The sequence below is a fragment of the Melanerpes formicivorus genome, unplaced genomic scaffold, assembly GCF_026170545.1.
Source record: "Melanerpes formicivorus ecotype bairdi unplaced genomic scaffold, bMelFor1.0.p_v2 SCAF_124, whole genome shotgun sequence".
In the NCBI taxonomy this organism is placed as follows: domain Eukaryota; kingdom Metazoa; phylum Chordata; class Aves; order Piciformes; family Picidae; genus Melanerpes; species Melanerpes formicivorus.
The window spans coordinates 1-23989 of record NW_027142476.1 but is presented as its reverse complement, the minus strand read 5'-3'; the positions used below and the strand labels follow the sequence as shown (position 1 = coordinate 23989).

General features: G+C 50.1%; 1 protein-coding gene across 1 annotated transcript in view; it reads left to right on the top strand.

The window, feature by feature from the left end:
- THEMIS (thymocyte selection associated) overlaps positions 1 to 23986 on the top strand; it is a gene marked incomplete at its 3' end in the record, with an annotated part of 31805 nt that extends 7819 nt beyond the window's left edge. The window contains 5 exon segments of the mRNA XM_068167876.1: positions 6725 to 6763; positions 6766 to 6882; positions 17052 to 17510; positions 23179 to 23198; positions 23200 to 23986. Coding sequence (XP_068023977.1) covers positions 6725 to 6763; positions 6766 to 6882; positions 17052 to 17510; positions 23179 to 23198; positions 23200 to 23986 — 1422 coding nt within the window.
- Between the last annotated feature and the right edge of the window lie 3 nt (positions 23987 to 23989).

The following is a 23989-nucleotide window of genomic DNA, read 5'->3' as shown; positions in this document are numbered from 1 at the left end:
CTGAGCTGTGTGATGGGTTGAAAATTCCCCCCAACATTCAATTGCCAGGCTAGCCCAGCTGGAAACAAATGAAGCTGTATTTACAAGCAATACTCCAATCTGCAATGGAATGCAATGAATATGTACATAATATACAATGTTCACAGGTATTTACAATTGATAAGCAGCACAAGAACCCCCCTGGCTAAAAACCAGGGGAGCTGCTAATAGCTTCCCACTCCCTGCCCCCCTCATTACCCGCCTGGAGACAAAGGTACAAGAGAAAAGAGCAGAGGGTTGTTAGAACTTAGCCAAAACAATGCAGCCCAGGTCAGCAGAAGCCAGCAGTGAGTGCCATTCTCCCCTGTGGTTAGGCCACACCTTGAGTCCTGTGTCCAGTTCTGGGTTCCTCAGATTAGGAAAGATGTTGAGTTGCTGGAAGGTGTCCAGAGAAGGGCAACAAAGCTGGGGAGGGGTCTGGAGCACAGCCCTGTGAGGAGAGGCTGAGGGAGCTGGGGTTGCTCAGCCTGGAGAAGAGGAGGCTCAGGGGAGACCTTCTTGCTCTCTCCAACTCTCTGAAGGGAGGTTGTAGCCAGGAGGGGGTTGGTCTCCTCTCCCAGGCACCCAGAACAAGAGGACACAGTCTGAAGCTGTGCCAGGAGAGGTTTAGGCTGGATGTTAGGATGAAATTCTTCATAGAAAGAGAGATTGTCCATTGGAATGTGCTGCCCAGGGAGGTGGTGGAGACACTATCCCTGGAGGTATTTAAGATGGGATTGAATGTGGCACTTGATGCCATGGTCTAGTAGTCAAGAGGTGCTGGGTGACAGGTTGGACCTGATGATCTTTGAGGTCTTTTCCAACCTCACTGATTCTATGATTCTAAGTTCCATGGAAACATGAGGAAGAATTTTTTTCCCCTGTGAGGTTGACAGAGCACTGGAACAGGCTGCCCAGGGGGGTTGTGGAGTCTCCCTCTCTGGGCACCTGCCTGGATGTGTTCCTGTGTGACCTGCTCTAGGTGATCCTGCTCTGGCGGGGGGGGGGGTTGGTCTGGATGAGCTTTGGAGGTCCCTTCCAGCCCCTAACATTCTGTGATGCTGTGAAAAATGCCTTTTGAATCCCACATTTATTTATCACTGTATTGTGGCTGTGACTTCACATCACAGAGCTGACATAAAACCTTCCAGGGTCACATTGTCACCCAGAAGGTAGGCTCCTAAGGTTTTAATTACCATGGCTTTTGAGAGAAACCCAGGATGTTTATAATCCTTTATCTTTTTTCCCTTCCCCCCCAAACCCCTCGTGCAGTTTGTCTTCCCTCTCTTCCAGCAGCACAAATATTTGCTGCACATGCCTAGATGACAAATCACACAGGTAACATTTTTCTTGTCTGAATGTAATCTTCATTGTACTGCTCCAGGCAAATGGCCAAGTGAGGGCTAAAATCACAGCTGAGGCAATCTAGCTGCAGACAAATCTGTAATTACAATCAATACTCTGTGTGTGCAACTGCAGCCTCCCCCCCCGCCCCGCCCTATGAATTTCTTCTTGCATGGCTGGCAGAGTTTCATGGTTTTTTTAATGCCTTTATTTTTTTTTTGGCCTTTTAATTATTCTTATTATGGTATCACTACAAATGAGGCTTCTGTAATCACAGCCTTGGTCTGTTAGCCACCCTCCTCCCAGCCTCTCACCCTCATCGTCTTCCAGCCCCTTGCTGCTGTTACAAATGGAGCTGATATAGCAGAAGGTGATTAAAGTCCAGGGACGTTTTGGATGCCTCCTCCCTGGGGGTGTTCAAGGCCAGGTTGGATGAGGCCTTGAGCAGTTGAGTCTAGCTGAGAAGTGTCCCTGTCCATGGTGGGGAGGTTGGAGTAGATCACAGTATCACTAAGGTTGGAAGAGACCTCGAGGATCATTGAGTCCAACCTGTCACCACAGACCTCATGACTAAACCATGGCACCAAGTGCCACATCCAATCCCCTCTTGAACACCTCCAGGGATGGGGACTCCACCACCTCCCTGGGCAGCACATTCCAATTGCTGACAACTCTCTCTGGGAAGAACTTTCTCCTCACCTCGAGTCTAAACCTCCCCTGGCACAGCTTGAGACTGTGTCCTCTTGTTCTGGTGCTGGTTGCCTGGGAGAAGAGACCAACCCCCACCTGGCTACAACCAGCTTTCAGGTAGTTGTAGAGGGCAATGAGGTCTCCCCTGAGCCTCCTCTTCTCCAGGCTAAGCAACCCCAGCTCCCTCAGCCTCTCCTCACAGCGCTGTGCTCCAGACCCCTCCCCAGCATCCTTGCCCTTCTCTGGACACCTTCAAGTCTCTCAATGTCTTTCCTAAACTGAGGAGTCCAGAACTGGACACAGGATTCAAGGTGTGGCCTAACCAATGCAGAGTACAGAGGCATAATGACTTCCCTGCTCCTGCTGGCCACACTCTTTCTGATGCAGGCCAGTATCACATCTCAGCTCTTTTCTAAGCCATTCTATGAAGTCATAGAATCATAGAATCAACCAGCTTGGAAAAGACCTCAGAGATCATCAAGTCCAACCTATTACCCAACACCTAACACCTCCTGACAACTAAACCATGGCTTCAGTTCCCTCAGCTGCTCCTCACCAGACCTATTCTCCAAACCCTTCACCAGATTCATTGCCCTTCTCTGGACCTGCTCCAGCACCTCCAAGTCCTTCGTGGAGTGAGGGCCCCAAAACTGAACCCAGGATGGGAGGTGCGATCATCACCAGTGCTGAGTACACTTGTGGCTCAGTTGGTAGTACATAAGACCCTTAATGGGAAGGTTGTGAGTTCAAGCCTGCAGTGGACAGTAGTGTCCTCTCTACTCTAGTCATGAGGTCTGTGGTGACAGGTTGGACTTGATGATCTTTGAGGTCTCTTCCAACCTTAGAAGTACTGAATACAGGAGGACAATCACTTCTCTGGTCCTGCTGGTCACAGTGTTCCTGATCCAGACTTCACAGTATCACAGTATAACTTAGGTTGGAAAGGACCTCGAGGATCATCGACTTCTCCAGCTCTCTGTAGGGTAATGTGCCAGTAAGTCATCATGTCCAAGGAAATGCAAACCATGTAAAAATGCTGAGTGCTTCAGAATCACTCATGGTGAGAAACAGGACCCTCCTCTTTGAATCATAGAATTGTTAGGATTAGAAGGGCCCTCAAAGATCATCCAGCTCCAACCCCCTGCCATGGGCAGGGACAACTCACCCTACAGCAGGTTGCTCACAGCCACATCCAGCCTGGCTGCAAACACCTCCAGGCAGGAGGCTTCCACCACCTCCCTGGGCAACCTGTGCCAGGCTCTCACCACCCTCATGGGGAACAACTTCTTCCTCACATCCAATCTCAATCTCCCCATTTCTAGTTTTGCTCCATCCCCCCTGGTCCTGTCTAGTCCTTGACTCTGTGTCCTGGTGGCAGCACTCTGCTCTGAGGATAGACTGAAGCAGTAGTTCCTGCTTCACTTGTATGGTTTTTCATGAGGGGCAGCCTCTTAACTGCTCCATTCTTTCCCTTAGGGCTCTGGCTTGGTTTGCTCTTCTCCACCTTCTCTGTGTTTTGGAAACCAGCCTCAGCCAGTGAGGCCATCAGAGCTGGGGAGGGACTGTCTACAAGGGCATGTATGACAGGACAATGGGAATGGTTTGAGACTGGAGCAGGGGAGATTTAGGTTAGACATTAGGAGGAAGTTTTCACAATGAAAATGGTGAAACACTGGAACAGGCTGCCCAGAGAGGTGGTGTAGGCCCCATCCCTGCAGACATTCAAGATCAGGCTTAACAGGGCTCTAGGAAACCTGCTGTAGCTGGGGATGTCCCTGCTCAGGGGACAGCAGTGGGGTTGGACTAAATGACCTTTAGAGGTCAAATGACCTTTAGAGGTCAAACTTGATGGGGTCCTGAGCAGCCTGATCTAGTTGGAGATAGCCCTGCTTACTACAGGGGGGTTGGACAAGGTGACCTTTGAGATTCCTTTCCAACCTGATGGGTTCTGCCATTCTAACTGTATGGCACGGTGCCTGTGCTGGTATGGAGCAGGGGCTGGCTGCACTGAGGAAGGTGCTTGCAAAGGCTGTCTAGCAGAGATGAAAGCAAATGTGCTCAAAGCCCCTAACCAGTGTAGTTGCTTTCATAAGTCATATGGTTTCTAGGAGTCTGTTTTCATAGATCTGGAGAGGCTGGGTCTAAATATGCACTGAAGGGGGAAAAAAAAGCCTCTGGAAGCCATGAACATTCTGAACAGGTTTGCTCAAATATTTGTTCAGAGGTGAGAGTATTGGAATCCTTTGCTCATCTTTCTATGTTCCTGAAATGCAGAGCTCATCATTCTGAGTCCACTGGGATTGCCTATATCTAATCATATCATGGCTGATTGTGATCTCTGCTGTGTCTGATGTGGGCAGTGAGGTGGTTCAGCACAAAAATAATCTTACCCTCTCCACAACTGCTCAATCTTTCTCTACCCCCCCCCCCCCCCCCCCCCAATATGAAAGAAGTGTTGCACATATACTTGGCTGTCTGTCACAAAGCATCCCATGGAGCCCAGCTAAAGCAATGAGTGTTAGGATGATCCTTTATGTGTTTATTAGAGCAGCAGTGAGCCTGCTGGGGGGAATCTCTAGCAGTATGCAGCAGAGACATCGGACTGTAGCCTCTGAGCAATGCAGCATTGACTAAGGGAGAGCAAATCTTTGCAACAAAGACAGATTGTTTCTGTATGGTTAAAGGACAGAGGCTCTCCTGGTCTTCTGCCTGGCACAAGACTGGTTGAGATCATAGAATCATAGAATTATCATGGTTGGAAGGGGCCTCAAGGATCAGCAAGTTCTGATCCCCCTGCCATGGGCAGGGACACCTCACACTACAGCAGGTTGCTCACAGCCACATCCAGCCTGGCTGCAAACACCTCCAGGCAGGAGGCTTCCACCACCTCCCTGGGCAACCTGTGCCAGGCTCTCACCACCCTCATGGGCAACAACTTCTTCCTCACATCCAATCTCAATCTTCCCATTTCTATTTTTTTCCCATCCCCCCCAGTCCTATCACTCCCTAACACCCTCAAAAGTCCCTCCCCAGCTTTCTTGGAGCCCTCTGCAGATACTGGAAGTCCACAAGAAAGTCTCCTCACAGCCTTCTCTTCTCCAGACTGAACAACTTGGACTTTAGTGAAGCATTTGACACTGTGTCCCACAGCATCCTCCTGGACAAACTCACTGCTCACAGCTTGAATGCTTTGCTGGGAGGAAAACTGTCTGGTGGCCCACCTCAGAGCTTCTGCTAATCTCCTGCAGTGACCAGGGAGAATACTCCTTCTTCTGCATAGATTGGTTTTGGTTTTGCTTCATTCTGCTCCCCCTGCTCTTGCTGCTGAAACAGGAGAGGCTGACCATGGCTAGAATGGAGAAGGGAAAGCTGGGTTTGGCAGGGCAGGCTGCAGTTCCAGGTTTTGCTGAGGAAGCTCTGAGAGGTTTGGGTAGATTGCTTTGTTCCTGCTTTCAAATTTCTGAACATCATAGCCAAGAAAGGGAACTTTTGGGGTTTTTTTCTGTGCTGCCAAGTCAGAATCAGTTGGCTTGTTCCAGCATGGAGTGAGGGTTACCATTGGTAATTCGCCAGTCTTCCAATGTCTTGTACTTTCTTCAGGTGCTCTGTTACTGCAGAAGTCTCAAATGCTGGTTGCACTTTGAAGTCTCCAAGCCTCTCCCTAGTCACCATCTAGGGTGTGTATTGTTTTGTCTTCTGCTGTAGCCTGTTGTTTCCTGTGGGCTATGCTATGTTCTGTGCCCTGCTAAAGCACATTTTCTGCCTGAGCTCCGCTGCCTGCTGAGGCAGCTGCTGGTGACCCACCCCATCCTATGCTCTATCTCGTTCTGGTTTGGCCTAATCTGTTGCAAATGTAGGTTCTTCTGACCAGACTCAGCTCTGGGGAGGCCACACCTCCACTATTGTGCCCAGTTTGGGGCAACAAAATCCTAAAGAGATGTGGAGGTGCTGGAGCCAGGGCAGTGGAGGGCAAGGAAGCTGGGAAGGACCTGGGGAATAAATCTGATGAAGAGCAACTGAAGGAGCTGGGGATGGTTAGTGTGAAACAGAGGAGGCTGAGGGGAGACCTCACTGCTGTCCACAACTCCCTTTGAAAGGAGGTTGTGGAGAGGCTGCTGCTGGTCTCTTCTCATAGGTAATTAGTGATAGAACAAGAGGGAATGGCCTCAAGGCACAACTGGGTAGGTTTTAGACTGGACATTAGGGAGAAAAAAATCATGGAAAGAGCATTCAGGGATTGGAAGGAGCTGCCCAGGGAGGTTGTTGAGTGACCAACCCTGGCTGTGTTTCAAGATGATTTGGATGTGGTGCTTGGGGATCTGGTTTAGGGTTGAGCCTTGTAGAGTAGGGTTCTGGGTTGGCCTTTGGTGCTCCTGAGGGTCTTTTCCCACCCTGAATGTTCCTGTGATTCTATGATAAACTAAAATCAGTTTCCTTTGCATCTGAGAGCAGTGCACACATAGAGCTGACCTAGAGACGACTGCAGTCACAAGGTGGATTTTCTCGTGACACCAAGGAGGACGATCAGCAGTAGGCCAGCTAATCACAGGACAAGGATCACCTCATGTGACTTGGTTGAAGTATTTCTGCTTTCATTCAAAGAAGTTAAAGCACTTGTCAAGGAGAGAAAAGGCTGGCTAACATTTTCCTCTCCGTTCTTGTTTCCTTTCAGGCTCCATCTACGAAATGTTCGGCAACGAATGCTGCCTGTCGACGGAGAAGTCATTCAAGTTATTGGCTTCAAAATTCATAAGCTCATAGCAAGGATCTGTGGGAATGATGAAGTCAGCCAGGTTCCAGCCAGAGTGGAATTACCATTAAATTTTCCTGGTATGGTGTTTTGTGGATACATGTTATGGAGGAATTATAACCCACGCAATCGCTTCTGGTCGTCGGTATTGATTTTGCTGCCTGGATTGATCTTTCTTTGAGGCTACAACTCCACTGTCAGAGATGAAACTTTATCAGATGGCACCAGACATAATCAACTCATCTTGAAATTTCAGCTCTTGGAGTGCTTTTCTTTTTCCCCAAGCCTGAATACAAATTATTAGTGCTATAATGTTTGGTAGTACTGCTTTCTGTTCTTGAGGTTACTCAAGGGTGAGAATTACTATCATAGTGTCATAGAATCAGTCAGGGTTGGAAGGCACCACAAGGATCATCTAGTTCCAACCCCCTGCCATGGGCAGCTTCTGTTCAAACTGCTTAGAATAGAATAGCATTAACCAGGTTGGAAAAAGACCTTCAAGATCATCAAGTCCAACCTATCACCCAGCACCATCTAATCAACTAAACCATGGCACCAAGCACCCCATCCAGTCTCTTCCTAAACACCTCCAGTGATGGTGACTCCACCACCTCCCTGGGCAGCACATTCCAATGGCCAATCTCTCTGCCTATGAAGAATTTCTTCCTAACATCCAGCCTAAACCTCCCCTGGCACAGCTTAAGACTGTGTCCTCTTGTTCTGATGCTGGTTGCCTGGGAGAGGAGACAAACCCCCTCCTGGCTACAAGATCATCAGAGTGTTTCCTAGTGCTTGAGTGCTAGACTCAGTAACCTCATTGATGCCCCTCTGATGTGCTGCTGAGCATGTGAGAATTGTTTTCTTAGCATCTTCTTTTGCCTGTCTGCTTCTATTTCAGAGAATTTCACACTTAATCTCTAATACATATGTAGATAATAATAAAAGTGTGCATTAAAAGAGATGCACAGAATATCATAGAAGCAGAATTCGGCTGCCCAGGGCGGTGGTGGAGTCACTGTCCTGGGAGGTATTCAAGAGGGGACTGGATGTGGCACTTGGTGCCATGGTTTAGTCATGAGGTGTTGGGTGACAGGTTGGACTTGATGATCTTTGAGGTCTTTTCCAACCTCATTGATTCTATGGGTCTATTAGTCTATGATTCTATGTGTGTGTATACATAAAGGAAAATTTTAAGTCAAATCAATCTCTGCATACTAGAGGAGCTTGCATGTTATTTTGTTTGTAAAGGATGATTTCTTTGTTTCCAGCTTCCTTCTTTGGGCTCCTCAGCTTAAGAAGGGACATTGAGATGCTTGAAGATGTCCAGAGAAGGGCAAGGAGGCTGGGGAGGGGTCTGGAGCACAGCTCTGTGAGGAGAGGCTGAGGGAGCTGGGGTTGCTTAGCCTGGAGAAGAGGAGGCTCAGGGGAGACCTTCTTGCTGTATACAACTCCCTGCAGGGAGGTTGTAGCCAGGAGGGGGTTGTTCTCTTCTCCCAGGCAGCCAGCAGCAGAACAAGAGGACACAGTCTCAAGCTGTGCCAGGGGAGGTTTAAGCTGGAGGTGAGGAGAAAGTTCTTCCCAGAGAGAGTTGTTAGCCATTGGAATGTGCTGCCCAGGGAGGTGGTGGAGTCCCCATCCCTGGAGGTGTTCAAGAGGGGATTGGATGTGGCACTTGGTGCCATGGCTTAATTGTCAGGAGGTGTTTAGGTATTAGGTAATAGGTTGGACTTAATGATCTCTGAGGTCTTTTTCAACCTGGTTGATGCTGTAATGTCTGCACATGCATATATATGGTTTAGGTGACAGCAGTGCTCAAACTGGGTTGTGATTTTTCTGCAGAGGGAGGCAAGACACACTTCCTGAAGCTAAGAAAATGTAGAAGTGCATGGGAATGCAAAGGTTGGACCAAATTCCACAGGAAAAGATCTTCTGCCATCACTTTCATTTGCTTTGATTCACAGGGAGGGTGATGAGACACAGGAACAGGTTGCCCAGGGAGGTTGTGGATGCCTTTTCCCTGGAGGTGTTCAAGGCCAGGCTGGATGAGGCCTTGACCAACCTAGCTTGGTGGGAGGTGTCCCTGCCCATGGCAGGGGACTTGGAGCTGGATGATCTTTAAGGTCTCTTCTAACCCAAAGCATTCTGTGATTCTGTGATTCATTTTCCATCTCTGAAACGCAGATTCCTCTCTGGTATAGTCCTTACATATCATTCTCTTTTCCCCAGCAGACCCTCAATTTCCTTTCATGTTTTTCTTACCCACTGAATCAGAACCATTTGTGTGACCATTTATTAGAAGCCTTTTTTTTTTGTTGGAATGCCATTTTCAAGTCCTGGTGGGGCCCAAATGTGGTGATCAAAGAGAACTTAATTATCTGTGGCTATCTAGACATATTGAAGTACTGCTGTACTGTGAACTCTCAAGATACTTCCTATTTTTCATCAAATCCAAGCTTCTTTGCTGTTATTAAAATTTCTTCTATCCCTAAGATGTATCTACATGAAGGAAATCATATTTGAAACCCTTGACTGGCCCATGGGATTGAAGTGTGGCCAGCAGGGCTAGAGCGGTTCTTCTCTCCCTCTGCTCTGCCCTGCTGAGACCACAGCTGCAATCCTGTGTCCAGTTTTGGGCTCCCCAGTTCCAGAGAGACAGAGACCTGCTGGAGAGAGTCCAACAGAGAGCCACAAGGGTGATTAGGGGACTTGAGCATCTCCCCTGTGAAGAGAGACTGAGAGCCCTGGGGCTGTTTAGTCTGGAGAAGAGAAGGCTGAGAGGGGATCTGATCGATGTCTATCAATATCTGAGGGGTGGGGGTCGAGTGGAGGGGGACAAGCTCTTTTTGGAGGTGCACAGTAATAAGACAATGGATACAAACTTGAACACAGAAGGTTTGACTTCAACATGAGGAGAAACTACTGTGAGGGTGCTGGAGCCCTGGAGCAGGTTGCCAGCGAGGTGGTGGAGTCTCCTTCTCTGGAGACTTTCAAGACCCATCTGGATGTGCCCCTGTGTGAGCTGGCCTAGGTGATGCTGCTTCTCAGGGGGATTGGACTTGATTTCCAGAGGTCCCTTCCAACCCCTAACATTCTGTGTTTCTATGTTGTTATTTTCTAGTTCCTCCCTTGTGAGTTACCATTAGCACAGGATGGGTTTGTGCATCCTTTCACCCTGTGCATGCTGGCAGAAACTCTCCTATTTAGGTTTCTCCAGGGCTAGCATCTCTGTGACTGGAGCACTGGGTTCATTGGCTTTAAATGAGCCTTACTTTCTGTCTTTCTGAACATATTTGCAGTCTACAGAGTGCTCCTTTTCTGCTCTGACAAACCAGATCCTTGATAAAGTCCTCATCAGCCCTTTGCATTGGAGAAACTGCTGCACCCACAAGCCCCACTCTCTGTCTTATTTCATTTTACCCTCATCCTAATTTGTTCTTTTCCATGCCTCACAGGGCAGGGCTGTTCTTCCTGTGCTCCTACACTGACTAAACAAAGATGTCTCCTGTTACTCCAGACACTTCAATGGCTGCATCTAGTTTCATAATATCATTCAGGGTTGGAAGGGACCACAAGGATCATCTAGTTCCAACCCCCCTGCCATGGGCAGGGACACCCCACACTTGATCAGGCTGCCCAGAGCCTCATCCAGCCTGGGCTTAAACACCCCCAGGGATGGGGCCTCGACCACCTCCCTGGACAACCCATTCCAGGGCTTCACCACTCTCATGGGGAAGAACTTCCTCCTCACCTCCAGCCTGAATCTCCCCACCTCCAGCTTCATTCCATTCCCCCTAGTCCTATCACTACCTGAGATCCTGAGAAGTCCTTCCCCAGCCTTCCTGTAGCCCCCTTCAGATCCTGGAAGGCCACAATTAGGTCACCTTGGAACCTTCTCTTCTGCAGACTGAACAGCCCCCAACTCCTTCAGTCTGTCCTCATAGGAGAGGTGCTCCAGCCCTCTGCTCATCCTCCTGGCCCTTCTCTGGACACCTTCCAGCACCTCCACATCCCTCTTGTAATAGGGGCTCCAGAACTGGAGGCAGGACTCCAGGTGGGGTCTCACCAGGGCTGAGTAGAGGGGGAGGATCACCTCCCTCGACCTAACAGCATTTTAAACCACACCTTTCACCACTGACAAGCTGTCAGGGGCAGATAATTTGCACAATACCTGGACCTGGGTGCCAGCACAAATGATTTAATTTTCTTCTGCTGCATGCCTTCTGCAAACATATTGCTGGGCAATCCTCAGCAGGTCCCTGGCAGTTGCTGCTGCTCATGTGGAGGCTATGGACCTGATGGAGAGAATCCACATGAGGGCCATGAAGAGGACCAGAGGGCTGGAGCACTTCCCCTATGAAGACAGGCTGAGAGAATAGGATTGTTCAGCCTGAAGAAGGGAAGGCTTCAGGGAGACCTCAGAGCAGCATTTCAACATCTGAAGGGGACCTACAAGAAGGCTGGGGAGGGACTGTGGGGGAGGGACTGTTTAGAAGGGCCTGTTGTGACAGGACAGGGGGCAATGGTTTGAAACTGGAGCAGGGGAGATTAAGGTTGGACATCAGGAGGAATAAATTTAGAATAAATAACATTAGAATAAATTAAGTATAAACCAAACCAGGTTGGAAGAGACCTTCAAGATCATCGTGTCCAACTCATCAACCAATCCAACACCACCTAAACAACTAACCCATGGCACCAAGCACCCCAGCAAGTCTCCTCCTGAACACCTCCAGTGATGGTGACTCCACCACCTCCCTGGGCAGCACATTCCAATGGGCAATCTCTCTTGCTGGGAAGAACTTTCTCCTCACCTCCAGCCTGAACCTCCCCTGGCACAGCTTGAGACTGTGTCCTCTTGTTCTGCACAATGAGGATGGTGAAATACTGGAACAGGTTGCCCAGGATTGCAGTGGAGGCCCCATGCCTGGAAATATTCAGAGTCAGACTTGATGGCATACTGAGCAACCTGCTCCATTTGGAGGTGTCCCTGCTCATTGTAGGGGGTTTGGACATGATGAGCTTTGATGGTCCTTTCCAATGCACTGCAATCTATGATTCTGTGATTTGATGGTTCCTATGAGGTCTGACAGACATGGAATCATAGAATCAATAAGGCTGGAAAAGACCTCAAAGATCATGAAGTCCAACCTGTCACCCAACACCTCCTGACTACTAAACCATGGCTCCAAGTGCCATGTCCAATCCCCACACGCAGCTGATCACAACTGTCCCGCTGAGCTCTCAACCTCTGCAAGTCACCAGGCAGAAGTCTTATCTGTGTCCACACAGCACATGCATGGAGGAACAAGAGTTTAGGCACTTCTAGGCTCATCTTGATATGGAATAACAGAGTGATTAGAGAGATGGCTTTTGGGGCACGATGGGTAGAGGAAGATGATGGAGCAGGCTCTGCTGGGTGATGCCCAATGCCAGCACAAGGAGCAACGGTAGAAGTTGAGGCTTGCATCCAATGGCATCCTGGCCTGCATCAGGAACAGTGTGGCCAGCAGGAGCAGGGAAGTCCTTGTGCCCTGTGCTCAGCACTGGTTAGGCCACACCTCGAGTGCTGTGTCCAGTTCTGGGCCCCTCAGTTTAAGAAGGACATTGAGAGACTTGAAGGTGTCCAGAGAAGGGCAAGGAGGCTGGGGAGGGGTCTGGAGCACAGCCCTGTGAGGAGAGGCTGAGGGAGCTGGGGTTGCTTAGCCTGGAGAAGAGGAGGCTCAGGGGAGACCTTCTTGCTCTCTCCCAACTCCCTGCAGGGAGGTTGTAGCCAGGAGGGGGTTGGTTTCTTCTCCCAGCAAGCAGCACCAGAACAAGAGGACACAGTCTCAAGCTGTGCCAGGGGAAGTTTAGGCTGGAGGTGAGGAGAAAGTTCTTCCCAGAGAGAGTTGTTAGCTATTGGAATGTGCTGCCCAGGGAGGTGGTGGAGTCCCCATCCCTGGAGGTGTTCAAGAGGGGATTGGATGTGGCACTTGGTGCCATGGTTTAGTCATGAGGTCTGTGGTGACAGGTTGGACTTGATGATCTCTGAGGTCTTTTCCAACCTTATTGATTCTCTGATTCTGAGATAAGATACATGGAAACAGGAGGATAATTTTTTTTCCCTGTGAGGGTGACAGAGGCCTGGAACAGGCTGCCCAGGGGGGTTGTGGAGTCTCCCTCTCTGGAGATATTCAAGACCTACCTGGTTGTGTTCCTGTGTGACCTGCTCTAGGTGACCCTGCTCTGGCAGGGGGGTTGGACTGGATGAGCTTTGGAGGTCCCTTCCAGCCCCTAACATTCTGTGGTTCTGTGACCTTTTCTGTCCTTGTGGCCTGAGCAGCTCGTGGCTCAGAACCAGGATGTTGTGTTATGGCTAGGCAGGCACTTCATCTACTGAGAAGCCAGGAGGTGCAGATGGTTGATGGAGCGTGACAGTGGTTCTGCATTTCTGCAGCACGTGGAGTCCCTCTTGTCTCTGCAGTTTCCCCCCCAAACAGTTTGTCATCAGTGCACTTTGCTTGCAGAGCAGATTACATTTAGAGAGTCAGCCTCCAGGAGCACTAGAGCCAGCTCTTGCTAAACCAGCTGGAGTTTTTTCCAGCTTTGCTGTTTCCATCTGTTGTTCCCTCCCTCAGTAGTCCACCCAGCTCTCTCAGCAAAGTCTAATGATTTATGAGAAAGTACAGAAATATTTTTGTTTGACCTCAAAATGTCCAAACTTTAGCTCCTCAAACTTCCCATATGTCCCCTGCTGTGGAGATTTCCTGGCCATCTTAGGTTTGAAAAGCATTTGGGTTTGTAGCTTGATTGTGATTCCAATAAGGTTCCAAATGGTTCCAGGTAATGGTGTTTGGCTCTGGGGGCTTGTTTTACACTATATTGTTTTACATAAGTACATAGTTGGACAAGCAATGTGAAGAACTTGTTTTGAAACATCCTGTAGAAAGCTTATAAAAAACCAAACAAAACCAAAACCAAACAAACAGTATTTGAGCAAATTGTGGAATATAAATACAGCTATTTTTTTTATAAGAGCAAGGGCAGGGTCCTGCAGCTGGGTGGAGGCAATCCCAGGCACAAATGCAGGCTGGGCAGGGACTGGCTGGAAAGCAGCCCTGAGGAGAGAGACTTGGGGGTGCTGGGGGAGGAGAAGCTCACCAGGAGCTCTCAGTGTGCACTTGCAGCCCAGAAAGCCAATAGGTGCTGGGCTGCAGCAGGAGAAGTATGGCCGGCAGGGCAAGGGAGGTGATTCTCCCCCTCTGCTCAGCTCTGCTGAGACCCCACCTGGAGTACTGCCTCCAGTTCTGGAGCCCCTATTACAAGAGGGATGTGGAGGTGCTGGAACGTGTCCAGAGAAGGGCCACAAGGATGAGCAGAGGGCTGGAGCTGCTCTGCTGTGAGGACAGACTGAAGGAGTTGGGGCTGTTCAGTCTGGAGAAGAGAAGGCTCTGAGGTGACCTCATTGTGGCCTTCCAGGATCTGAAGGGGGCTACAGGAAGGCTGGGGAGGGACTGCTCAGGATCTCAGGTAGTGATAGGACTAGGGGGAATGGAATGAAGCTGGAGGTGGGGAGATTCAGGCTGGAGGTGGGGAGATTGAGGCTGGAGGTGAGGAGGAAGTTCTTCCCCATGAGAGTGGTGAAGCCCTGGAATGGGTTGTCCAGGGAGGTGGTTGGGGCCCCATCCCTGGAGGTGTTTAAGCCCAGGCTGGATGAGGCTCTGGCCAGGCTGATCTAGTGTGGGGTGTCCCCTGCCCATGGCAGGGGGGGTTGGAACTAGATGATCCTTGTGGTCCCTTCCAACCCTGAATGAAACTATGAAACTATGAAACTATGTAGAACCATAGAATTGCTTCAGCTGGAAAAGGCCTCTAAGATCAGATATATCTGAAGGGGAGCATTTATGAGACAATATCATAGCATCATAGAATTGTCAGGGTTGGAAGGGACCTCAAGGCTCAGCCAGTTCCAACTCCCCTGCCATGGGCAGGGGACACCCTCACACCACAGCAGGTTGCTCACAGCCACATCCAGCCTGGCTGCAAACACCTCCAGGCAGGAGGCTTCCACCACCTCCCTGGGCAACCTGTGCCAGGCTCTCACCACCCTCATGGGGAACAACTTCTTCCCAACATCCAATCTTCAATCTCCCCATTTCTAGCTTTGCTCCATCCCCCCCCAGTCCTATCCCTCCCTGACACCCTCAAAAGTCCCTCTCCAGCTTTCTTGTAGCCTCCTGCAGATACTGGAAGGCCAAAATTAGGTCTCCTTGGAGCCTTCTCTTCCCAGACTGAACAGCCCCAACTCCCTCAGTCTGTCCTCATAGGAGAGTAAGAAAGAAAGCTTGGTTAGTTTGTCACTGTAGCTACCAGCTAATTTATCTGGGTCCCCTGGCTTGCAGACTTGGCCTAGGAATAACCTCTACATTCCATTATATTCACTTGGAAGGGAGCCTCAGTCAGTGCCTGTCCCAGGAAGCTGCAATATAACTCCATGAGGATTTCCCACCCCTGTGTCTGGGGGAAGAAGAAAGCTGCATCACAGAGTTCAGCTAAACCCCACTGTTTAGTCCTCTAAGCCCTCAAGTCCCAGGCAAATAGAGAGCTGTGCAGATCTTCAGGTTTTGCTTGTGCTGTGGACTCCTAATGAGGCAGCTCCATGGGACATGATTAACGTGGAATAATAATGTCCCTAGGGGATAGGGGAGCTCAGCTGTAGCTCATCTCTCACACTACTTCAGCTCTGAAATTGCCTTGTGATGGGCACAGGGGTACAACACCCAAACTCTGAATTAGTTCATTTGGTGGTCTGTGCTGTTAGAGGCCACACTTTGAGTGGTGTGTTCAGTTTTGGCACCTCAGTACAAGAGAGATGTGGAGGTGCTGGAGCCAGGGCAGAGGAGGGCAAGGAAGCTGTGAAGGACCTGGAGAATAAATCTGATGAAGAGCAACTGAAGGAGCTGGGGATGGTTAGTGTGAAACAGAGGAGGCTGAGGGGGAGACCTCATTGCTGTCTGTAACTCCCTGAAAGGAGGTTGTGGAGAGGCTGCTGCTGGGCTCTTCTCACAGGGAATTAGTGATAGAACAAGAGGGAATGGCCTCAAGCTATGACTGGGTAGGTGTAGACTGGACAGTAGGAAAAAAGTAATCATGGAAAGAGTGGTCAGGGATTGGAATGTGCTGCCCAAGGAGGTGGTTGAGTCCCCCAACCCTGGCTGTGTTTCAAGGTGGTTTGGATGTGGTGCTTGGGGATCTGGTTTAAGGGTGAATCTTTTAGAGTAGGGTTCTGGGTTGGCCTTGGTGCTCCTGAGGGTCTTTTCCATCCTGAATGTTTCTGTGATTCTGGGATAAACGAAAGTCAAATTCCTTAGCTTATTCTGATCTGTAGCTGCTGCTTTTTCATTTGTGCTGTGTCTTTAAGCATATTTGCTCCAGGAATCCCCAGGCTGCTTGTAGAAGAATGCACCATACAAAGCTTGGGTTGGACTCGATCTCAAAGGTCTTTTCCAACCTGATTAGTTCCCTCTCCTCTCCTCTCCTCTCCTCTCCTCTCCTCTCCTCTCCTCTCCTCTCCTCTCCTCTCCTCTCCTCTCCTCTCCTCTCCTCTCCTCTCCTCTCCTCTCCTCTCCTCTCCTCTCCTCTCCTCTCCTCTCCTCTCCTCTCCTCTCCTCTCCTCTCCTCTCCTCTCCTCTCCTCTCCTCTCTCCTCTCCTCTCCTCTCCTCTCCTCTCCTCTCCTCTCCTCTCCTCTCCTCTCCTCTCCTCTCCTCTCCTCTCCTCTCCTCTCCTCTCCTCTCCTCTCCTCTCCTCTCCTCTCCTCTCCTCTCCTCTCCTCTCCTCTCCTCTCCTCTCCTCTCCTCTCCTCTCCTCTCCTCTCCTCTCCTCTCCTCTCCTCTCCTCTCCTCTCCTCTCCTCTCCTCTCCTCTCCTCTCCTCCCCTCCCCTCCCCTCCCCTCCCCTCCCCTCCCCCTCCCCTCCCCCTCCCTTCTCCCTCCCCTCCCCCTCCCTTCCCCCTCCCTTCCCCCTCCCCTCCCCTCCCCCTCCCTTCCCCTCCCTTCCCTCTCCCCTCCCCTCCCCTCCCCTCCCCTCCCTTCCCCCCTCCCCTCCCCTCCCTTCCCCTCCTTTATATATATAACCCCTCCTTTATATATATAACCCCTCCTTATATATATAGCCCCTCCTTGGCTTCCTTTATATATGTCCATCTACAATTTGCCATGGCTTCCTTTTATATGCATTTCCCCTTTTAATAATGCAAGTTTTCTGCTCCCAGGTCTTTACAAGGTCGTGGCAGATAGAACTCCATATGCCAGCATTGAAGAAATTACAAGAAAAGTCTCTATTGGGCCAACAAGGTTTGGCCATCCATGCTTCTACAGCCCTGAGGATATACAGCTGGCAAACCTCACTATCAAACACAACGAGCAGATCACCTTCAACTCGGTGGCAGAGGTAAATGGGACGATGGCTGTGACCTGTGGTGTGGTCAGAAACAACCAGGCTCATTCCTTCACCTTGCCCCTTTCACAAGAAGGAGAGTTCTACGAGTGTGAAGACCACCAGATGTACACCCTGAAAGAGATTGCAGAGTGGAAGATCCCCAGGTGCAGGAACAGGATTGTCAAAGTTTCCCACACTTCACAGGCCTGGGACTCCTGCAATCCACTGCCTCAGAATTTTGAGGGCTGCCTGATTCTCACACCTGTCTATGAAGTGCAGGCAGTAATGAGATGTAAGTAGCAAAGTCAAGGTTCTCCTTGTCTCAGTATGGCAAAGTATCCTGTGTGACCTACCCTAGTGGTCCTGTTCTGGCAGGGGGGCTTGGACTGGATGATCTTTTGAGAGCTCTTCTAATCCCTAACATCAGCTGCCCAGGGAGGTGGTGGAGTCGTCATCCCTGGAGGTGTTCAAGAAGGGATTGGATGTGGCACTTGGAGCCATGGTTTAGTTAGTCATGAGGTGCTGGGTGACAGGTTGGACTTGATGATCTTTGTGGTCTTTTGCAACCTTATTGAGTCTACGACTCTATGACTCTGGGAGGATAATTTTTTTCCCTGTGAGGGTGACAGAGGCCTGGAACAGGCTGCCCGGGGGGGGTGTGGAGTCTCTGTCCCTAGAGGTGTTTAAGAAGGGATTGGATGTGGCACTTGGAGCCATGGTTTAGTTAGTCATGAGGTGTTGGGTGACAGGTTGGACTTGATGATCTCTGAGGTATTTTCCAACCTCACTGATTCTATGATTCTGTGATTCTATCATTCTGTGGTTCTGTGGTTGTGTGAATTTAAGCACACAACATTTGTTTAAAACAGGCAGGAAGGATTTGGTTTGGTCAAGGATCCCTGACCCACATTTAGCATTTTCAAGATAAAGAAAGATAACAAAATCATATTGGCCTTTTTATTCCTTTCTCAGTTACTGATTCAGACAGCACATAGATTTATAGTATCATAGAATGGTTTAGGTTGGAAGGAACCTTAGAGATCACAGTATCACAGTATAACTTAGGTTGGAAAGGACCTCGAGGATCATCGAGTCCAACCTATCAACACAGACCCCATGACTAGACCATGGCACCAAGTGCCACATCCAATCTCCTCTTGAACACCTCCAGGGATGGGGACTCCACCACCTCCCTGGGCAGCCTCCCAATGGCGAATGACTCTCTCGGTGAAGAACTTCCTCCTCACCTCGAGTCTAAACCTCCACTAGCGCAGCTTGAGACTGTGAGAGATCAACTGGAGAAGAGAAGGCCATGAGGATGAGCAGATGAGCTGGAGCTCCTCTACTATGAAGGACAGACTGAGGGGGTTGGGGTTGTTCAGTCTGGAGAAGAGAAGGCTCCCAGGAGACCTAATTGTGGCCTTCCAGGATCTGAAGGGGGCTACAAGAAAGCTCAGGGTGTCAGGGAGGGATAGGACTGGGGGGGGATGGAGTAAAACTAGAAGTGGGGAGATTGAGATTGGATGTTGGGAAGAAGTTGTTCCCCAGGAGGGTGGTGAGAGCCTGGCACAGGTTGCCCAGGGAGGTGGTGGAAGCCTCCTGCCTGGAGGTGTTTGCAGCCAGGCTGGAGGTGGCTGTGAGCAACCTGCTGTAGTGTGAGGTGTCCCTGCCCATGGCAGGGGGGTTGGAAGTGGCTGCTCCTTGAGGTCCCTTCCAACCCTGAACAGTTCTATGAATCTATGATTCATTGCACAGTTCCTCTGAAATAAAATGTCCCATTAATGGTTACATGTCCAGTGTGCAGGTGAGACTGTCATCAAATCCATCACTACCCAGCCAAAAAACCCCAGGGTGAAATTCTATGCTGTGCAACAGAAAACTTACAGCTGAGAAAGATGGAGCTTTGATGGCCTAAAACAGCCTCAGCAGCCTGCTGTAGTGTGAGGTGTCCCTGCCCATGGCAGGGGGGTTGGAACTGGCTGAGCCTTGAGGTCCCTTCCAACCCTGACAATTCTGTGATTCTATGATCTACTTCCAACCCCCCTGCCATGGGCAGGGACACCTCCCACCAGCCCAGGTTGCCTAAGGCTTTACCCAGCCTGGCCTTGAACATCTCCAGGTGTTTCTGTGATTCTCTTTGACCTTGCCTGAAGACAGCCCAGGCAGTAGATGAAACCTTGCTGTAGTTCTGCTTGTTGATGCAGCCATCCTGCTGCAGTTTGCACAAGAAGAGCTTAGCTTTGGGGAAGATTTTATTGCTTGTTGTTTAATGGCCATGGTAGTGGTAGTTGTTGGTTGGATTTAATGGTCTTAGAGGGCTTTTCCAACCAAAACAATCCCATTATTCCCTGATTCTACTAGAAGCAAACCAGTGAGCTCCATAGAAATGAAATCCTAACAGATGTCATTCATGAGGATATTAAGCAGCAATTTTTTTCCACAGTTGAGCTTTCTCTGATGAATGATGTTAGTAAATGGATTGAGGAGAATGAAATTGAAGTGGGTTTGGACTGTTAGCACAATATACACTTGTTCAATGTTTATTATGAGCCATTCAGCCTGTGCTTGCTGTGTGATTTAGTGTGTGCTGGAAAGCACATCTTCACAACATAAAATGCTTCATTCTCTCCAACTCCATCTCGGCTCAGGAATCCAGCCCATCTCCCAGTGCTGGATTCACTTAGGTGTGCTCCTTTGCCCACTTAGACATATGTGCAGTGAAAATATGTGAGTTTGTATGAATATTATGAATCACTGCAAAGTTAATGTTTCCCAACAGCTTGCCAATGGTGCAGAAATGTTTGGCACAAGCCCTGTGAGGAGAGGCTGAGGGAGCTGGGGTTGCTTAGCCTGGAGAAGAGGAGGCTCAGGGGAGACCTCCTTGCTCTCTCCAACTCCCTGAAGGGAGGTTGCAGCCAGGTGGGGGGTTGGTCTCTTCTCCCAGGCAGCCAGCAGCAGAACAAGAGGACACAGTCTCAAGCTGTACCAGGGGAGGTTTAGGCTGGATGTGAGGAGAAAGCTCTTCCCAGAAAGAGTAATTGGCCATTGGAATGTGCTGCCCAGGGAGGTGGTGGAGTCCTCATCCCTGGAGGTGTTCAAGAGGGACTTGGAGCCATGGTTTAGTTGTCAGGAGGTGTTAGGTGTTAGTTAATAGGCTGCACTTGATGATCCCTGAGGTCTTTTCCAACCTGGTGGATTCTATGTTTCTCTTCTAATCATGTATTCCAGGGTGAGTTGTATGTGTTGATTGTATTTCATGCCCAGTTCTGTCTCATATCATATCCAACAGTGAAGAAGCATTGATTGTGTCCTAAGTAACTGTTTAACACAGATTTGAGGAGCAGGCTTCATGGTACAGGATTTACTCCTTTCTTGGGGACCATGCAAAATGGATTTTCACCATTTTTAGAAGAACTATAAATAGGCACAAGATAAAGCATGTGTGTGGGGCAAGCAGACAGGCTGGAGGGAAGGGATCCATCCAGAGGGACCTGGACAGGCTGGAGAGGTGGGCACAAGCCATCCTCAGGAGGTTCAACAAGAGCAAGGGCAGGGTCCTGCATCTGGGTGGAGGCAATCCCAGGCACAAATGCAGGCTGGGCAGGGACTGGCTGGAAAGCAGCCCTGAGGAGAGAGCCTTGGGGGTGCTGGGGGAGGAGAAGCTCACCAGGAGCTCTCAGTGTGCACTTGCAGCCCAGAAAGCCAATCAGCTCCTGGGCTGCAGCAGGAGAAGTGTGGCCAGCAGGGCAAGGGAGGTGATTCTCCCCCTCTGCTCAGCTCTGGGGAGACCCCACCTGGAGTCCTGCCTCCAGTTCTGGAGCCCCTATTGCAAGAGGGATGTGGAGGTGCTGGAAGGTGTCCAGAGAAGGGCAAGGAGGATGAGCAGAGGGCTGGAGCACCTCTCCTATGAGGACAGACTGAAGGATTTGGGGTTGTTCGGCTCTGGAGAAGAGAAGGCTCCAAGGTGACCTCACTGTGGCCTTCCAATATCTGAAGGGGTCTACAGGAAGGCTGGGGAGGGACTGCTCAGGATCACAGGGAGTGATAGGACTAGGGGGAATGGAATGAAGCTGGAGGTGGGGAGATTCAGGCTGGAGGGGAGGAGGAAGTTCTTCCCCATGAGAGTGGTGAAGCCCTGGAATGGGTTGTCCCAGGGAGGTGGTTGGGGCCCCGTCCCTGGAGGTGTTTAAGCCCAGGCTGGATGAGGCTCTGGGCAGGCTGATGTAGTGTGGGGTGTCCCTGCCCATGGCAGGGGAGTTGGAACTAGATGATCCTTGTGGTCCCTTCCAACCCTGACTGATTCTGTGATACTATGATTCTAAATAATAATGGTTTTTTTAAGAAAATCAATCAATACTAATTTTAAAGGATCCTTGCTCAGAGGGACAGCAAATTGCATTTCCACAGGCCATGGGCAGGAATCCTCTGTACTTCCAATTCTTAGTAATGCCCAAATTATATATGTGGACCACCCCCACATGCTCACAGGTGAAAAAAAGCCTCCATTTCTCACAAGTCATTTTCTCCTTCAATGACTTTTCCTTGTGGTGCTCGGGGTATCTGTCACCTGAAGGTGTCAATGTGACAACAGCTGAGCTGGAATAAATGGATCCTGAATCACTGTCATAAAACTCTCTCCTCTAAAATACATCTGAGCCTGACTTTTAAGCAGTCTGCCCTGCTACAAGGAAGAGTGGATGCAGGCTGTGCCATCCTTGTGTGCAGGTCTGTGCAGAGTAGGTCTTGTTTAAGAGAGTCATTAAATATTATTTGCTTGTTAAATTTTTACTGCCCTGGTCAGTGATCTGTGGTGGCACCGACCTGGAGCCAAATCTGAAACAAGCCTTAATTGCAGAGTCAGCTTTGTGCTTGGAATTTTAGCCTCCACACTTTTACAAGTTCAGCTGAGATAAAAGAGTTAGTTGGTCCCTGGCAGACTGTTAAATGCAATGGCTTGGTTCTGATAGTGCATAAAAGCAGATGGCCAGGAGGAAGACGCAAGGCTTCTGCAAAGGATCGTTCTGGTAGAAATGTCTTCATTCATGAACAATGAGCTGGGCCTTTTGCATACCAAGATATTGACCTGCACTTTTTTGGGTGATATTAATTTCATTAATGATTTCCCTTCCATTTTCCTTCCCTTTCCTCTTTCCTTCCCTTTTCCCTTTCCTTCCCTTTTCCCTTTCCTTCCCTCTCCCCTTCCCCCCTTCCCCCTTTCCCCCTTCCCCCTTCCCCCTTCTCTCTTCCCCCTTTCCCCTTCCCCCTTCCCCTTCCCCTTCCCCTTCCCCCGTTTCCCTTCCCCCTTTCCCTTCCCCATTTCCCCTCCCCTTCCCCCTTCCCCCTTTTCCCTTCCCCCTTCTCCCTTCCCCCCCTTCCCCCCTTTCCCCTTCCCCCTTTCCCCTTCCCCCTTTCCCCTTCCCCCTTTCCCCTTCCCCCCTTTTTCCCTTCCCCCTTTTCCCCTTTCCCCCTTTTCCCTTCCCCCCTTTTCCCTTCCCCTTTCCCCTTCCCCCCTTTTCCCCTCCCCCTTCCCCCTTTCCCCTTCCCCCCTTTCCCCTTTCTCCTTCCCCTTTCCCCCTTTCCCCTTCCCCTTTTCCCTTCCCCCTTTCCCCTCCCCCTTCCTCTTTCCCCCCTTTTCCCTTCCCCCTTCCCCCTTTTCCCTTCCTCCTTCCCCCTTCCCCCTTTTCCCCTTCCTCCTTCCCCCCTTTCCCCTTTTCCCTTCCCCCTTTCACATCTTGCCCTTATCACCCTCTTGCTTCTCTCTTGCTCTGTCTCCTGCATGTCTGGTAGCCCTGTATCTCCAACCACTTAGGCTTCGAGTGGCCCCTTTCATCGTGCATGTTAACATACGGAGGTGCACACCCTGGGGGAGGCCCTTTTAGTGCTTGGCCAACAGGACATGTCTATTTTATTCCAGGGTCTCTTTGAAAACACAGCTCACTGCTGTTTCTCTTCCTTTCCAGCTCGTAAGGACATCGTTCACCCTCCTCTCAGATCTGGATGTTGAGGTGAAGGACATAACAGACTGCTATGACGTGAGGTCGTTCCTTCAGCCACTCTCTTTGGAAGATGTGTTCGAGAGAACGAGCAAAGAATTCCCTCTGGTTGCTGAGGTAATAGAAGGACCATCAGGAAGCCAATACCCAAGTAACTTGCTGTCTACAGGGAAAGAGATCATCATCTACAAGAAGTACCAGGCAGCCAGAGTCCTCGCCTCCGAGACCAGGAGGGACTGCCCCAAGAGACATTTTCTAATCCCTGCGAGCTACAAAGGAAGGTTCAAGAGAAGGCCTCGGGAATTGCCAACTGCCTATGACTTAGAGCTAGCACGAAGTGAAAAGGAGCAGCTTCATGTGGTGGCCACAAAAGCCTTTGATTCCCCTCACAGAGAGCTCTTCTCCGTTTCCGTTGGAGATCAGTTCCTCGTTCAGCAGCGCCGGACTAGCGAGGTCCTGTGCGAGGGAGGAAAGAAGCTCATAGATGCTTTAGCCTGCGAACAAATACTGAGTGATGGATACAAGAGCGTGCTCCTCCCTATGTACATGGAAGGTGGCTTTGTGGAAGTGATCCATGACAAGAAGCAGTACCAGCTGCCTGAGATCTGCAGAGAGTTCCATTTGCCTTTCAACGTCAAAGTGTCCGTCAGGGACCTCTCCGTCGAAGAGGACGTCTTGGCTGCCGTGCCTGGGCTGCAGCTGGAAGAGGAAATCACAGACTCTTATTTGCTGATCAGCAGTGCCAGCAGCCCCATGGAGAGCTGGGAGATCCCTGTCT